General features: G+C 48.7%; 1 protein-coding gene across 2 annotated transcripts in view; it reads right to left on the reverse strand.

Moving 5' to 3' along the window:
• The window catches only part of Pcnx2 (pecanex 2), a 159118-nt gene that overhangs the window by 3387 nt on the left and 138791 nt on the right, over positions 1-16940 (reverse strand). Inside the window, exons 27-32 of one of the 2 annotated variants that reach the window (XM_027404801.2) lie at positions 15477-15710; positions 12410-12531; positions 6374-6518; positions 4829-5059; positions 3969-4243; positions 2514-2701 (exon numbers count right to left, since the gene is read on the reverse strand). In XM_027404801.2, the coding sequence (XP_027260602.1) occupies positions 2514-2701; positions 3969-4243; positions 4829-5059; positions 6374-6518; positions 12410-12531; positions 15477-15710 (1195 nt within the window). The remainder of the gene's footprint in view (positions 1-2513; positions 2702-3968; positions 4244-4828; positions 5060-6373; positions 6519-12409; positions 12532-15476; positions 15711-16940) is intronic. The other variant, XM_035442761.1, reaches the window with a different exon arrangement.

Below are 16940 nucleotides of genomic sequence, written 5' to 3' on the forward strand. Positions count from 1 at the left end.
AGTAGGTCACCAGGCTCACTGCTAGACCAACTCTGCTTGGCTGTGGCATTTAGTTTAGTACGATGAGATGACTGTGGGTTGTTGGGAACTTTGTGAGGTTGGCACACAGAGCTCCTGGAAGTGAGTGCGAGTGTGAAATACCCAGCAAGCCGGCAGTGGCTGCTCAGTGTGGTGGCCTGCTTATTAAGATTCCAGCCAGACACCAGTCCTCTGGGATTCCGGCAAGGGATCAGAACTGGAATGAATGATGGGAACCAAGGCAAGGAGTAAAGACAGTTATGAGAGGTGAATCTGTCAGTCAGGAGTGACACAAGGTCCTGTTAGAATTGTACACTCACTACCTCTGAGTGAGTCCTTCTACCTTGCCCTTCCCAGAGGCAGGGTTCCCACCCTTGAGTGGCCTCATGCCTAGCTATTACATGACAACCAGAACTTGTGGTTTGAATGGGAACTGCCTTCCCCAAGCTCATGCGTGACATCCAGTTGGTGGTACTGTTTTAGGAGACTGTAAAACCTTTGGGTGGTGGTGCCTCCCTGGAAGAACTGTGTCATTTATAGCCCAGCCATGCCTCCCTCTGAACACAGTCCATTACTGTGATGACCAAATGCAGAATCTCATCTGCAGACTGAGCCTGCGTCAGCTGCCATGCCTTCCTCACCATAATGGACTCTATCCCCTGAGTCAGTCACTCGGGCTGCTCTGTGAAGATCATGACCTTGTGACATGGAGGGTGACAGAAGGCCGAAGAGAAGCATAGCCAGCAGCTCTTCTTTCTTTGAATGGGGGAGGGGCATGTCTCCCCTCTTCCTTTCGTCTCCCAGTCTGCTGGGCACAGGCTCAGGTTCTGCTTGGGTGTCTTGCTTAGCTGCAGTGCCTATTTCCCTTTGGCACATCATTCCATTAGGATAGGGAGGGATCTTGGCTATCTACCATGCCCCTGTCCCTGTCCCTGCCCACAGTGGGGAAGGGTCTGCCTCAGGAGGAACAAAGTGTCAGTTCTACCCACCAGAAGGAAGATCACTGGCAAGTGGGCCCCTTGCCAGCCAGGGGACAGGACAAGGCTGTGGCTGGTGGGGATGTAGCCAGAGATACAGATGGAAGGCTGGGAGTGTGCAGGTGCCCTGGGGTTCAATGTTCTCAGGGCTAAGACAGAGTAGCAGTTGATGTGAAGCCACAGTGGGTATTAAGATCGGAGTTTCGGGGGCTGTCCTTCGTCATCTGAATATCAGGTTGGCTGTTCACTAAGTGGGTACCTTGGGGCAATGACCTGCCTTTTCTGTGCCCCTGTTTCCCCATCTGGGAAGGGAAGACAGAGCACCCCTAAGGGCTCAGAGCCATGGAGAGTGTAAGGGAACTTTCGTGAGTACAACCCTCTTGTGGTGTCCCAAGAGCTGCACGGTGCAAACAGACTCTGCAGCAAAGTGCAGTGGCCACATGGGATGCAGAATGAGTGAGGAGGGCACTACAAGCTGGGTCAGGGCTGGAAGACCCTCACCCAGGACTGATTAGGTTCAAAGGCTGGGAGCCCAGGTTCTGGGGTAGTTTGCCAGCGTGCTCCTTCACTTAGAAGTTCAGAGCTGCGTTGGACTTAGTAGAAGAGTTTTCAGAAACAAAATGAAAAATCAAGGCCTGGTTTAGCTTTTCAAATTATCTTACACCAACATGGTTCCTCAGCATTCCTGCACCTCCCACCTATGGGTCTGGTGGTTAAGTGGCAGGGACCCCACTGCCATAGCCTGGGTCTTGAACAAAGCATGACATTCCCATCCCCACCTTGCTCTGGGCACACTTGGGAGGGCCCTCCTGGCCCCTCCGGCCCAGAGCTGCTGGGGAAGCATGCATAGGGGTGCTTAGTAAATGTTCTTAGAAGTTGAAGAAAGAGAAGCTGAGGGCAAAGGATGAAAATACTGACAGGCTGCCCAGGGCACAGCCATGGGGCACCAGGAACCAGACCAGAGCCTCTGTCTCCCCAGGCTGTGTCCTCTGTGAGCCTATGGCCTCTCCTTTCTCAGCCAGCATCGGAGCCTTGTCCATCCGGTATAGTGTATTCCCTGGTTAGGAGGAATAGTGCTTTAAGGTTTAGACTCAGCTTATCCTTCCTCTGTTCATCCTGCATGCATCCTTCCACCTCATTCTTTCTGCCTTGGAATGCTGGTGGTCACAGAGCATGTGAGAAGAAGCAGAGGACTGCCTACAGACAGAGAAGGACACCACGAGGTCTATGGCTGCAACATGACAGATCCAGGATGCATATGGTGGAACAGCACTGAGAGGGACAGAGGGAATGGAGTGTCTGATGGTCAGGGAGACATGCAGACAAATGGATGCCCAAGGTAATGGACTCATGGATAGAGAATGACCAAAGCTGGACCCAACCAGCCAGAGGGCATGACGAGTACATTTGTTCCAGCAGCCACACCACCGACCCTAAGCCTCCTTGATTGCAGCCAAGAGGCCCTGGAGATTAGACAATACATTCCATGACATTAGACCTGTGGCCCTGGGTACTCACCTGCCCTATGACCCCCTCCACGGGGTGAGGCCCATTGCTGGGTGCCTCCTTTCCTGGGTTGTTCTGTGCTGCTGTCCCGGCTTTCCCCACTAGGGGCATTGCTGCCAACTGCTGCTGGTACTGCTCCGCCATCTACATCTTCAATGTTGCCACCACTCCTCTGGCCCACACTGCAGTCCTTTCTCATTCTGTGGGAGGGACAGGAGCTTCAGGGTCTCACTAACACATCTCTCATATAGTCACATGCCACACAGTGACATCACTTAAGCACAGTGATCTCAAAAGATTGTGTAGCTGGCTTGCTTTGAGCAGCTCTGATTCTGCAGGCTGGAGTCCCATTTTTAAGTGCCACCTAACTTATACTGCCAGCCCCCACCCCTAGCCGTGAATGACAGCGCCCCTCCCTGGAGTGCAAGTGAGAAAGGGGTTCAGTATCTAAAAAGTAGACATGCCAGGATGAAGACATCGGCCTGAACCTCCCATGAGAACCCATCGGGAGTGCTGCCACATTTAGCGACGCTTGGAATGCCCCCAGTAACCAGAGGCTCATTACTACATGAGGAAGAAGACTTAGTGCTGAGTGACAGGACTGAAGTTAGACCTGGTTCTCTCCAGCAGCCAATGAGAGCTGGGGAGATGGCTCAGTCAGTCAAGCACTTGCTGTGCACTGCAGGCCTGAGGAGCTGAGTACAGCCTGTGGAACCCATGTAAAAAGGGTGGGTATGGTGGTGTGCACTTGTAATCCCAGTACTGGGGAGGTAGAGACAGGCAGATCCCTGGAGCTTCCTGGCCAGCCAGTCCAGCCTAATTGGTGGATTCAGGGCCAATGAGAGACCTTGTCTTAGAAAAATAAATGCTGGCAAGATGGAAAGAAGGGACTCTACAAAGTTGTCCCTTCTTTCAGTTCCATGTGTGTGGGTGCCTCAACACACACACACACACACACACACACACACACACACACACACACACACAATGGTGAATGATGCCTGAAGAATGATATCCAAGGTTGTCCTCTGGCCTCCATACTTACCTACACAAAGACACAGACACAGTCTCTCTCTCTCTCTCTCTCTCTCTCTCTCTCTCTCTCTCTCTCTCTCTCTCTCTCATACACACACACACACACACAGAGAGAGAGAGAGAGAGAGAGAGAGAGAGAGAGAGAGAGAGAGGCACACACATGAACATACACACACACAAAAAAAAAAACTGGGCCTGAGATTGGGGAAAATGACTCAATGTATATGACATTCCCCATTGATTCATTCTGAGGCCACTTGTTGGACAGATGACCCGTTGAGCGTTGAGGATCTATTGGGTCAATTGGACACAACAGGTTGACTCATATAAGACAACAGTGACCACCATCATCATGCTACCTGGAGCTCCAGGGAGCTCAGCTCCACACACTCCTCCCTAGTGCCCAGGCAAATACTTCTGGGAAGTCCTTACCTCAGCCACCTGGTCTGGAACCATGTCCTCATACGGTTCAGAGTGACAGGCCCACCCCAGACACTCTGTAGCTGCTTGTGGGTGCCCAGGTAGGACGTGGTCAATGGGGAGACATACATAGGGTATCCCAGTGGCTGGTCACAGGAGGAGTTGATGAGATTGCGCAGAACTTGTTTGTTGTTCTGGATGCTTCCACGCTCTGGGTTGCGGTTGCGCAGGAAGATGAGTTCCTGCTGCTGTCCTGCCCAGAGTCCTCGCACACACTCTTTATTCACCTATAAGCAGGGGTGAGGGTTGGGATAAGCACAGGGGACACCAGCTGTCAGTCTGGGTTTAATCCATGGAGGATGGGTGTGGTTCTGGGGCAGGGAGTCTGAGATATAACAACTTGGTCTAAGGCCCTTGTCTTAGTCCTGAAAATGATGTCATACTCATAGGGGTAACTTAAGGAAAATAAAAAGGAAGATTTTTTTCTTTTAGCCCTATGAAATATAGGTCATGGGGAAGAGGGCTCTTCCACCTAGGAACAGGCAATCAGAGAAAAGTCTGAAGCTTTAAAGTAGGCATGACCAACTTGCAGCCCATGGGCCACATGTCCTAAATCATAAATTACTTAAAACATTAAGATACTTAAAAACTGAACAAAACAAAGCCCTGTTTTGTGAATTTGGTGGATCCTTCTCACACACTGATTCTCTAAGGAGGGAGGTGACTCCACAAATAGACCACGGCTTCTTTCAGGCTGCAGCTCTGGCCGCCTCTGTCTGCTGATCAGCACTCATCTGACTTGGGGACCAGTTGTGCCAACTGCCTTCTGGTTCTTCTTGTTCCCCAGTTGGAGACAAGGACATGTGGCCTACCTTGATGACCTTGAAGCTCAGGAAACCCCTGTGGAGCATGATGACCTTGTATTCGTCGGCACCCTCATCCACCACATGCCTTAGGGTCAGCAGCTCCTCCTTGTTGGACAGCACTGCACTTCTCCAGGCTGGGTCTCCCTCGTGGCAGATCACCACCTTCTTCTCAAAGGACTGGATGGCCTCATAGAGAATGGCTGGGTCTTCATACTCATCGGGGCAGGTGAACTGGTCCTGGTGGGGAGAGCCCAGATGGGCTCAGTGAGGCCAGAGCTGCTGGTTCTGGGCAAGGGCAGAGGCAGACTTGCAGTGGCCTCAAGGGCCACATGCTCTCCTCGTATTCCTCCCCCCAACCCTGCCCCCCCCCGTCCCTGAATCCTGAGCTGGGCACAGAGGGCATCTCAACTCATTGTCCCTAACCAGATGGAACGTTCATAGAAAAGAGCTGCATGTCTCAGGTGACATTTAGGTCAACCCTCCTCTTAGTGAACTTTCTCCTATATGCTTCTGGGCAAAGATGGCCATTAGCCAATGTCAAGTTTACTCTGACGACCCCACTATTTCCAAAGCTAAGTACTGAATAATTCCTGAGACTCCCCAGAAAAGAGGTACTGGGTTTCTTGTTTTTGTTCTTTGTTGTTGTTATTTATTTGGTTTGATTTTGGTTTTTCAGGACAGAGTATCTCTGTATAACAGTCCTGGCTATTTTAGAACTTGCTTTGTAGACCAGGCTGATCTGAAACTCACAGAGATCCACCTGCCTCTACCTCCCCAGTACTGGGATTAAAGGCGTGCGCCACCACTGCCCAGCTCAAAGACTATACTTTTACTAATTAATTTTTTAGGTTGTTTTTTTTTTTGAAACAATGTCTCATTCTGTAGCTGAGGTTGACCTACAACAATTCATCATTTTTATTTGAGCATGTAATATCCATCAGGAAGAGATGAAGGCTGTGTTATTGACTTTATCCTTCTCTAGGTACAGTGTGTGTGTGACTGCATATGTAGAGGCCAGAGGACAACCTTAGGTGTCCTCGTTGGTGGCTATCCACATTTTTGGTTGCTGTTTTGAGATAGGGTCTTTCACTAATCCTAGTAGCTAGATTGGCTGGCTAGTGACCCCCAAAGAGCCTCTTGTCTTTGTGTTCCCAGCACTGGGATTGTAAGCAAACTAACACACCTTGATTTTTCTACCTGGGTTCTGTGGTTCAAAATCATATCCTCATTCTTGCACAATGAGCACATATGATGGAGGCCTCGCCCTGGACCACATTATTGACTTTTCTCCTCACTGTAACACAGTACTGGATGCAAACAACTTAAAGGGGAAGTTCTCTTTTTCAGCCCAGGGTGTAAGAGGATTTATGCCATACTCCTTGGCTGAGTTGCTTCTAGGCCAGTGAGGAGGCAGAAGATCATGGAGTGGAGCTCCCTGGAAGCTGGAGGAGGAGGAGGCTCACCTCACAGTGGTCAGGAAGTAGATGTAAGGGGGAAGACTCTTTTCCCCACAGTTTCAGATTAATCCTTCTTTCAGAAGTGGCTTCTTACCTGGTGCAGTTTCAGGGACATCCGGATGGCTGGAACGACAACTTTGTGCAGCAGGTCCATGTCGGCAAATACCCACTCGTCTCGAGCTGTGACCCGGAAGTCACCTTTGAAGAGGGCATGCAGCCCGTACAGAAATGAATCCAGGCTGCAAAACACAGTCACATCACTGTGGGCTCACTCTGCACAGTGCTCATGATCCCTTCATCCCCTCAAGCATCTGCATCTCCTGGTTTAAGAATTATCTTCCTTGGGCTAGGGAGATCGCTGGGTTGTACCCACAAGCCTGAGGGCCTGAGTTCCGAGTACCCCATACAAAAGCCATGCATGCTAGTATATGCTGGTAATCCCCGTGCTGAGGAGGCAGAGGTAGGATTGGTCCCTGGTCCTATCAGGTCACCAAAAGTAGCTTAACCAGTGAACTCCAGATCAATAAAAGATTCTGTCGCAAGATAAATGGGTAGTATCTGAGTTACAAGACATGCATGCACACACACAAACACACCCCTTATCTTCCTGTACCGGAGACTGACCCAGCATGAAAAGGAAGATGACTCTAAACTTTCCCAAGAACTGCCTGAGCCCAGCACTACAGCTAGGTGTGAGTATGCTGGTGTCTTGGTGTAAGGTCATCTCCTATCACCATAGGAACCACTGACATGATCTATGAATGTGAAACTGAGATCCAGCTTGGAACAAGCCAAACACATACACCAGAAAGCAAGGGCAGCAGGCTCACCCTCCCCAGTCACACGGCCTCTGCCACATATACCCTCCCCTCACCAGTGTCTTACATCTCTTCTTGAGATTTCAGGGCTATGCCAGTCATAGTAGAAACTGGGTTCTACCACAATATATAGTGAGGGAAAAATAACCAAATGTTACCAAGCATGGATTCTGAGATAATCAGAGCACAGCTGTTCCCTCTGCCACCCTTTCTTCACAACTAGGAAAGAAGCAGGGTGGTGAAGGGCAAGGTTGGTGGCTAATGGCTCTGCCAGGGTTGTTCGGTTTTTCACATTGTTTTAGTTAGAGTTTCTATTGTTGTGAAGAGACACCATGACCACAGAAACTCTTATAGAGGAAAACATTTAATTGGGGTTGGTTTACAGTTTCAGAGGTTTAGTTCATTATCATCATGGTGAGACAAGGCAGGCAGCATGTAGGCAGACATGGTGCTGGAGAGGAGCTGAGAGTTCTACATCCTGCAGGCCACAGGAAGTGGTCTGTCTCACTGGGCGTGGCTTGAGTGAACTTATATGAGCCCTCAAAGCCTGCCTCCACAGTGACACACTTCCTCTAACAAGACCACTCCTACTCTAACAAGGTCACACCTAATAGTGCCACTCCCTTTGGGGACCATTTTCTTTCAAATCACCACACATATCCAGGTTTTCCTGCTTTGTTTCACTTCCTGTCTTTCTCACCGGTCATTGAGTGTCACCTGAGTAAAGAACAGGATGTCATACAAGGGAAGTCTCCCAGGGGTGGGGGCCTTTTCTGAGTGAACATGATGAGTTGGGCTCCGGAAAACAATGTGTCCTGTATTATGGGGATAGGGAGGAAAGATGGCCCTCCTCTCCTCCACCCTTATTTCTATACTGTGCCCTTTAATGCCACCCCCCCTCGCCCCAAATGCAGGGGTGAGGCAAACATGGCAGCCAGTACCTTGGACAGGGCTGGCCTGGGATAGGAGGTGCCAGACACACATGGGAAAAGATTTTCAAGGATTTAATGAGAAGAAATGACTCAATACAGTGCATGGAATCTGTGCCTCAGAGAAGAATGCCCCCTGCTTGCTGTTACAGCACCTTGCTGTGGAATGCACCTCCTTCCTTGATTTCCACCCAGGACTCCCTTGAGGAAGACTCTGAGGCTTTGGCCTAGAGCAGGCTGTGGGAAACAGGAGCTGCCAGTGCCTCCTCAAATGGGGCTGCTTGTGTGCCCTGGAGGAACCTAGATCCTTCTGGAAAGAGACTGAGGAAGTAACCTTTTCCAAAGAGCTATCTATCTGCTCACAAAGCAAAAGCTCCCAAGGGACTGTGAACAGCAGCCAGCTCCTGGGAGGCAGAGAGGCCATTGGAGCAGAGCAGAACAGCAGGAAGGCTTCCCTACATGAGCGATGCCTGCTGTCTGCTCTCCAGGGAAACACTAGAGGATGCCCCGGTGTTGGAAAGGCACAAACCATAAAAGTGGAGATGAGGTGCTAAGTCATGGGTGGGGTGAGTACAGGGAGGTATGGGAACACCACACTGCACACTCAGTGTAAGAGGAAGAACCCCTTTGGATGTGGGAACAGGGATAGTACCAAGGAAGACTTGAGGATTCACCTAAATCCCCCAGGCAACACCCCCCCACACACAAGAGCCTCAGCCTGCTGTTTGCTCAGCCTCAGGCCATTGCTCCCTCCAGAGCCTACTAAGACATCCAGGCTCCGATCTCAGGCCTCAACAGTCTACACTGGGTTGTCAATTTTCTTTTCAGAGAAAAACCACACACTGCAGTGCTCACAGGTGTTTTATTAAAGTGACTCCACGTGAACCAGAGCCCAGGTGAGAATCCCTCCTGCCTGGGGAATCACCCCTTGACCTCACACTTGGAAGAGTTTGAATGGGAGGTGTTTCATAACTGGCCTATCCCCATGGAGGAAAGAAGGAGGAAGAAGGTATCCGGCAAGCAGCCTGGAGTAATGCAGGAGCAGAGTGGGGAGCAAGGTGCTTGGAAACTTCTAGAATGCCTGTGGTGCGTTTGGATTTGGAGCTTCACTGGGCTTTGTCCTCTTAAGCCTCTATTGAAAAGCTGGTGTGATCATATGCAGTTTTGATCCCTGAGCTGGAAGGCAGAGATAGGTGGATGCCTGGGGCTCACTGGGCACTCAGCCAGCCTAACCCACAGGGAGAGGTCCAAGCCACCAAAAGTATCTGTTTCTCAAAAAAGGTGGATGGTGCTTGAAGAAAGACAGCCAAAGTTGTTTTCTGGCTTCCACACACATGTACATTTAACAGGCACATAAACACACACACACACACACACACACACACACACACACACACACTGACTGTCCTGAGAAATGACAGATTCCCACCCAGCTGGATCTGGACTATCACCGCTGTGAGAGAGTGGCACACAACATAATCAAGGTTGTCTGTCCCGGACACTAAGCCCCATCCAAATCTTACCAAAGAGGTAAGCAAGACAGGCTATCTCATCAGGGAGCCAGGATGCTGGGGGAATCAGCAGAGAGAGAGAGAGAGAGAGAGAGAGAGAGAGAGAGAGAGAGAGAGAGAGAGAGAGAGAGAGAGAGAGAGAGAATAGCTGTGTCCAGGCAGGGACAGCAGGAAAGATACATCTGGCTCTGACTCCACCCACCCCTTCCTGCTACCACTTTGCTCATCTTCCAGTCTGACCAGCTCTACCACGACCTTCACATCATGATGAATTTGAAACCATGAGCCAAGATAAATCATCTCTTCTTTGAAGTTGCTCTTATAGGCATTCTGATCATAGTGATGAGTGCAAAAACTAACACAACCCCTGACCGCTGTGGCTTGGACGTCACCTGTGCTCTCTCCATGGTGGCTCTCAATCACCAGGATTGGACCCACAGAGGACATCTGTCTATGTCTGGGGACAATTTTGGTACCACAGCTGATGCAGGGACATTGGATAGAGTCTGAGGTGCAAAATCAACTCACAGAACAGCCACCCAAGGAACTGCTAAGAGCTCCATTGTTGAAAACCCCTAGGCCCATTGGGAAATGAATCTAGCACTAGAGTTGCTGTCATCTAGTACCAGACAAGGGATCACTGCCTGGGGCCATCAGCTGGGTTTGGACCTTAGGCTCTGGGGAAACAACTTTGCCACAGGGATAGTTCCTACAGGACTCATCAGGGTAGGGCCAGCATAGACTGGCTTGTTATACTGCCACCCTCCACACTGCTATATCCAGGCTTTGCAAGAGCAGTGCAGCTTAGTGAGGGCACACAATGAGGTGAGTCACCATGGTGCTTTCTGAGCTTACTCATCAGTCCTGGGGACACCCAGTGCTCAAGATGTCAGCCTCTGTCACCAACCTCGGATTGGATAAGAGACCTGCCCCCAGGACCCTAGTGAGCTCTCTTCCTGTGTGCCTTACTCTCCTCTGGGACATCCACAGACAAGGCATTGGCCTTACTGTCACAGTCACTTCTGTGACACACCAGCTCCCCAAACACAAAGAGCCAGATGACCAGTGCCACCTCATAGGCACTTTGATCACAGTGACAAAACAAAACAACCAAAACTAACCAAGCAAGCAAGCAATCAAACAAACAAACAAACAAACAAACAAAACCCAACACAGATCCTGAGCACAGCTCCTGAGCAGCCTGACTTTGTTTTCATCTGTGTCTTTCCATGGTGGCTCTCAACTATTGCCATCATGGATGTGTTAGAGTCATTGGGTTCTAAAATCAAAATATTCTCACAGGAGAGCCTGGCTTGTTCCTAGGTGGTGAAGAACACTCAGAATGCCCCGCTGTTCCTTCAGGGCAGGTGCTTTCCTGGGAGTGAAGGGATGTGGTCCAGAAACTTTACTCCCCATGTCCCCCTGGCTCTGCCTCCCAGCACTAGGCTCTCAGGTGTGCATAATATCATACCCAGATTTTGAAGTGGGTAAGGGGAGCTGAACTCAGGTCCCCATTCTGTGCAAGCACTTTATCCCAAACCATCTCCCCGGACCTTATTTTTCATTGTGAATTAGAGAGTTGTTGACAGGTTGGGGACAATTCCCAATAAACAACTGTGTCATTCATTTTGTCCTTTGGGCCCAATGGTTGAAGTTGAGAGATGCAGGCGTGTCCTAGTGACCTGGACACTGAGGGTACGGGTTGGTAACCATGCCATGGGAAAGGGTCCACGTGGGCAGGAGAAAACATGGTGCCACTAAAAAAGATACAACTTTCCTGAGCTAAGAATACACCTGAGCCGTCACACAGCTAATGCCCAGGCAGCTTCTAGCACTACAGCCCAGCACAGGGCTGGGCAACACAGAAGCTAAGCAGGTGGGAGGAAGTGGGAGACAGTGGATTAGCAGAGCAACTCCAGGGCTCTTTCCTTCTCTCCTTCCTTCCTTCTTGTTTTCCTCCAGTGCTGGGACTCATACATGCTAGGTAAGTATGGGAACCAGGGATCCCATACACGCTAGGCAAGGACCTGAAAATAAACTCTACCCACAGCCCAATTTTTCTCCTGTTTTTTTTTTAATTCAAATGTTCCCTTATGCACCCTTATGATTTCAGCTGACAACCTAATTTTAATTCCGTAAGTCAGGAGCTTGCATCTTTCCCCTATCAGTTTCTGCAGTGCTGAGTACCAAAGATTAAACCACACAATAGCTACTGATGTCCAGTGATTGAGGGTTGGATGTCACTAGTTAGGGCATCTTAGCTGGAAAAGAGGGGGTAGTAGAGCTTGTCTGTGACAGATCCTGCTCAGGGGACAGAGGGTGAAAAGGGGCTAGGGAAAAGAGATGGGGATGAACCTTTCCCAACTATCAACTTTGCTAGGCACCTGGCAAACATCCATAGGAGGCTTGCAATCATTTTATTTTAAGTCGGAGTCTCATGTATCTCAGACTGGCCTTGAACTCACTATGTAGCAGAGAATGACCTTGAACTTCTGGCCTCTGCCTCTACCTCCAGAGTGCAGGAATTACAGGTGTATATCACCATGCATGGCTTATGCAGTCTTGGGGGTTGAACCCTTAGATAAGCCTTTTCCTTGTATTCTTAGCCCAACCCTTATAACCTGGAAGATTTGAGACCTGGGACCCCTGTGTTCTAACTGCCCATATTAATATTTCCAAACGCAACAGACTAAAGTTTGCAATGACAAGAAACATTTTGCAGACCCAACCTGATTTCCCGAGAAAAGATGCATCTGAGAGGCTTGAGAGCAGCAGGCCAGTTTAGAAATAAGGAAAATGACTGACAGAATCCATCAAACACAAACCCCAGGACGTGCACAAGCCTGAGACGTCCCAACTGTCTCCCGGGTACCTCATGGCCATATTGTGTGCTGCTGTTCCCAGAGCTCGCCTTCCCAGAATGCAGAGGGCAAAAGAAAGTGTCACCAGAGGTGAGTCTTCATCACTGTCCACATGGTCCAGGGCCTTGGAGAGCTGAAAGAACAAGGATGTGACCTCAGATGTCACCCAGGTTCTCATGTGTGCAGCTGAAGCAGACTTGTACATGGACGCTGTAACTAACCAGACACCTCTGAAGTCTTGCCGCCCAAGGCAGTCTCTCTTATGGTTGGACATGGAAAGATATGCATGGGGAAAGCATATTACTTACTTTCCTCAATGCTGTCATGATATTTCTGACAAGAAGCAATTTAAGGAAGAAGGGCATTATTCTGGCCCACAGAAGAGGCACAGTCCATCCATGACGGCGAAGGCATGGAAGCAAGAGGCTGGTCATGTGTGCAGTCAGGAAGTAGAACATGAATAGGATGTAGGTAGGCCATAAAGCCTCAAAGCCTATGTGGTGGTTTGGATAAAAATGGCCCCTATGGGCTCATATATTTGAGTGCTTTATCACCAGAGAGTGGCACTATTTGAGAAGGATTAGGAGGTGTGGCTTTGTTAGAGGAAGTGAGTCACTGGAGGTGACTTTGAGGTTTTAAAAGCCCAAGCCAGGACCAGTTTCTCTCCCTCTGCCTATGGATCAGGGTGTAGAACTCTCAGTTATCTCTCTAGCACCGTGTCTGACTCTGTCCACCATGCCCTCCACCACGATGGACTAAAAGCAAGCCCCCCAGTCAAATGCCTTCTTTTATAAGGGTTGCCTGGGCCATGGTGTCTCTTCACAGAAGTAGAACAGTGACTAAGACAGCCTGCCTTAAAGATTCCACATCCCTTTAAGATGCCTTAAAGGGATTCCACCTTCCCAAACAACAACACCACTGAAGGACCAAGTGTTCAAACACATGAGCCTATAGAGAAGATATCTCACATTCAAACCACAACAGGTACTTCCCTAGAGCAAGGTGACAAAGGTTAGGTTTGATGAGCAAAGTCCCTGGGATTACATATTATGACAGGTTTAGGTCACTAACACTGTCAGACCATGCCCTCTCAAGAATGCCCGCCATTACTGGCTCCTAACATGGAAGAAGACCTTCAGAAAGCCAGATCAAGTAGGACTTTTCTTTTCTCCCCCGATAATGGCCCTTCTAACAGACCATGGATGCAAAAACAATGATTAATTAACAATTATATGAAGTCAAACTCAGGCCTGGTGGTACAGGTCTGCAAGCCCAGCTACCCAGAAGGCTGAGGCAGGAGGACTGTCAGTTCATAGTCTGCTTGAACTATAGAATGTATTAGAGGCCATCCTGGGCAACTTGGCAAGAGCCTGTCTCAAAATATAAAGAAGAAAAGAGGATGAGGCAGACATATAGGTCAATGAATGGTAGATCAGCTGATTAGTATGGCAATGCCCCAGGTTCAATGCCTAGCTCCGTGGGGAGAAATATATATATATATATATATATATATATATATATATATATATATATATTTCTGCTTACTGTCCTTTTTTTTCCAGCCAACATCCCATATCCCTAGCTGTGATTGGCTTCCTGACCCTGAGAAGTCAGTGCTGTGGTTTTTTATCTTTTCCACCATCTATAGACTCTGTTAGCTGCTAGGATTGTTGCTCTCATCCTCTTTCCTATAACAACATTCCTGGACTCAGCCTTCAGCAAACAAAGTGGGTGGACACCCATTCCCTGTTTCGCTCTGTCACTTCCGTCTGTGAGCAGCCATTACTGGGTGTCATCTCTAGAAGATGAGCCTTCAGATGTGTACTCAGTACACGAGCACTGCCCTGTAAAATGATAGTTATACAAGCACCTGGACCATCCAATCGCTGAGCAGATGGCATGTCCGTGAGTCAATGTGCTCAGGAAATCTTCCTGACACCAGCAAAGAAGTATGTCACAGGGCAATCTCAAAATTAATAATAACAAAAAAGTCTGTTTTGAGACAATGGCTTGCCATGTAACCCAGGCCTGCCTGGAACTCACTATGTAGCCTAGAACTAGACGGTCTTCTGCCTCAGCCTCCCCACTTCTAAAAATATAGACATGAGCTAACATGTCTGACTTGCTTCTCAAGCATAAAGACTGGAGTTCAGATCCCAAGACTTCCTGGGAAAACTTGGGGGCTTCTGTAATCCCAGGTCTGGGAAAATAGAGACAAGGATTCCTGGAGCTTGCTGGCTAATCTGTATAAACTAGAGATCTCCAGGATCAGAAAAACCCTGTCTCAAAAGCAAGGTGGAGAGTGACTAAGGGAGGCGCACCAGACACTTACCTCTGTCCTCCACATACATGTGCACACCCACAGACACCAAATAAAATAAAATTGATAAAATTGTAACAAAAATTTAATCATTTTGTTTTGTTGGTAGTGTTGGGTATTAAATCCAGGGTCTTGCACAATGTCAGGCAAGCCTTCTGCCACTGAGCCCTCCAAATGCAAATTGATTCAGTTTAATTAATTTATTAGTCTCTCTCTCTCTCTCTCTCTCTCTCTCTCTCTCTCTCACTCTCTCTCTCTCTCTCTCTCTCTCTGTGTGTGTGTGTGTGTGTGTGTGTGTGTGTCCACAGGGACACTCTCCACATGATTCTCTTGAGATGGGGTTTCTCACTAAACCTGGAGCTCACTAAACCTGGTTTGGTACTAGGTTGGTAGCCAATAAACCCTCAGCAATCCTCCTGTTTTAGTGCCACCTCACTAGCACTAGGGTTACCGACATGAGTCACCCCCCCACCCAAACACATACATACAAAATACAATTTTGTATCTTGATGCTATCCTAGAGGCTTAAACTGTACTGACCCTGGGCACCATTTAAAGGCATGAATCCTTTCAAAGCTCTGTCACTGGAGACATAATGTGTTATCTCCCAATTACTTGCTTCAGTGCTAAACATTTATTCAAAAATTTCTCACCTTATTTTCTTATTATCTATCCTGGAATTCAGTAAGAGAGAGGAGGTTAAAGACCCTTGCTTTCTAGGCTTTTACTCAGTGGCTTAGCCCCAGATCCCTTCCTACCTCCTGTCTTTTCCCTGCGCAGTACTGGATCCACTCGAGGAACACAGTGCAGTAACTCGCCCGTGTGATCCCCTGGAGACATGGGACATAGTCATCATCGATGTTGACGTTAAACATTGCAAGGTCACGCTCGATGTGATGCCACTTGGCGAAGGGTTGTAGGGACTTCAGCAGGGGTTCATTCTTGACCCACGAGAGGAGTTTGGGGGAAGTGACCATGTAGTATATTATGCTCTGCAGAAAGCAAGCAAGACTGTGAGATTTTGTTGCCAGTTGACAGCCAGGAAGACTTTACTTTTTTGATTTATTGGGTCTCAGTAAGAAGGGGCTGGAAAGATGGCTCAGGGGCTAAGGGGAGACATCTCTGTCTCTATCAAAGACAGCTTTGGCTGGCAGGGGTCTGAGGCCTCTGGTGGGTCCCTTTTGGCTCTCAGCACAGCATAGAGGGCATGAGGTCCTTTTGCTCATAGATAATCACTACGGAAACCAGGAATGTTAAACATGCAGGGTTGTCTCTTCAAAAGAAAAAATATATAGCCAAGCTGCCCAGACCGCTGGGAATGGATGCAGCTAATAGCCTGGTGACTTCTGCGTTATCTGTAGGGCCAGGACACACCTGAATCCCCCAGACTCTCATGTTTATCCCAGACTCTTCCTCCTTTATCTTGAGCACTGTTTCTCAGTCAGTAGAACTCATCTTTATGGAAGAGGTCACATATACTTAGAAAAGAGTTTCAATGAGATCATGTAGTAAGCTTTGTGGTACACAAAGATTGAGTTATTTTCATCAGGAAATTTTTTTCCCAAATTGTGCTGTACTTTAATATGCATAAAATAAATTGCCTGGGGTTAGACTCTAGAAGTTGGAACTAACACTGGCTAGTGAGTCATGCTGAACCAGATTTCCCTCTTGCTTCACATGGATCGGCCTGGTGGCTGTAGAGACACCACACAGGACAGCATTCAATTGTGGAGCCCTCAGTAGGCTTGTCACCATCCGTAGCTTCTCGTAGCATAGGCGCTATCACAAGGATTGCCTCTGCTCTCTCCTGACCTTCTAGTCCCTGCTTCTCACACAGCTCAGCCCAGGCCAGCACTAGGAACCCTGGACCACAATCTCATTTTTCTCCACAGGGCATCCAAGCTGTACATTTCTTCTTTTCTTCCCTTTCCTCCCTTCCCTTCTTTTTCCCCACCCCGCTCTCTCCACCTCCTTTCTCTCTCTCTTTTAAATCACTGTTCTTTCTAACCTTTAGATCTAATGTTTCAGACAGGGTCTTTTGTAGCATGGTCTGGAACTCTGGGTAGTCAAGGATGACCTTGAACTTCTGATCCTCCTTCCTCCACCTCCTGAGTGCTGGGATTATAGATGTACGCCACAACACGGGGTTTTATGCAGTGCTGTGGATTGAACCGAGGGCTTTGTGCATGCTAGGTAAGTACTCTGCAAGCTGAGCTACATCT

The sequence above is a fragment of the Cricetulus griseus genome, chromosome 3 (assembly GCF_003668045.3).
Source record: "Cricetulus griseus strain 17A/GY chromosome 3, alternate assembly CriGri-PICRH-1.0, whole genome shotgun sequence".
Classification (NCBI taxonomy): domain Eukaryota; kingdom Metazoa; phylum Chordata; class Mammalia; order Rodentia; family Cricetidae; genus Cricetulus; species Cricetulus griseus.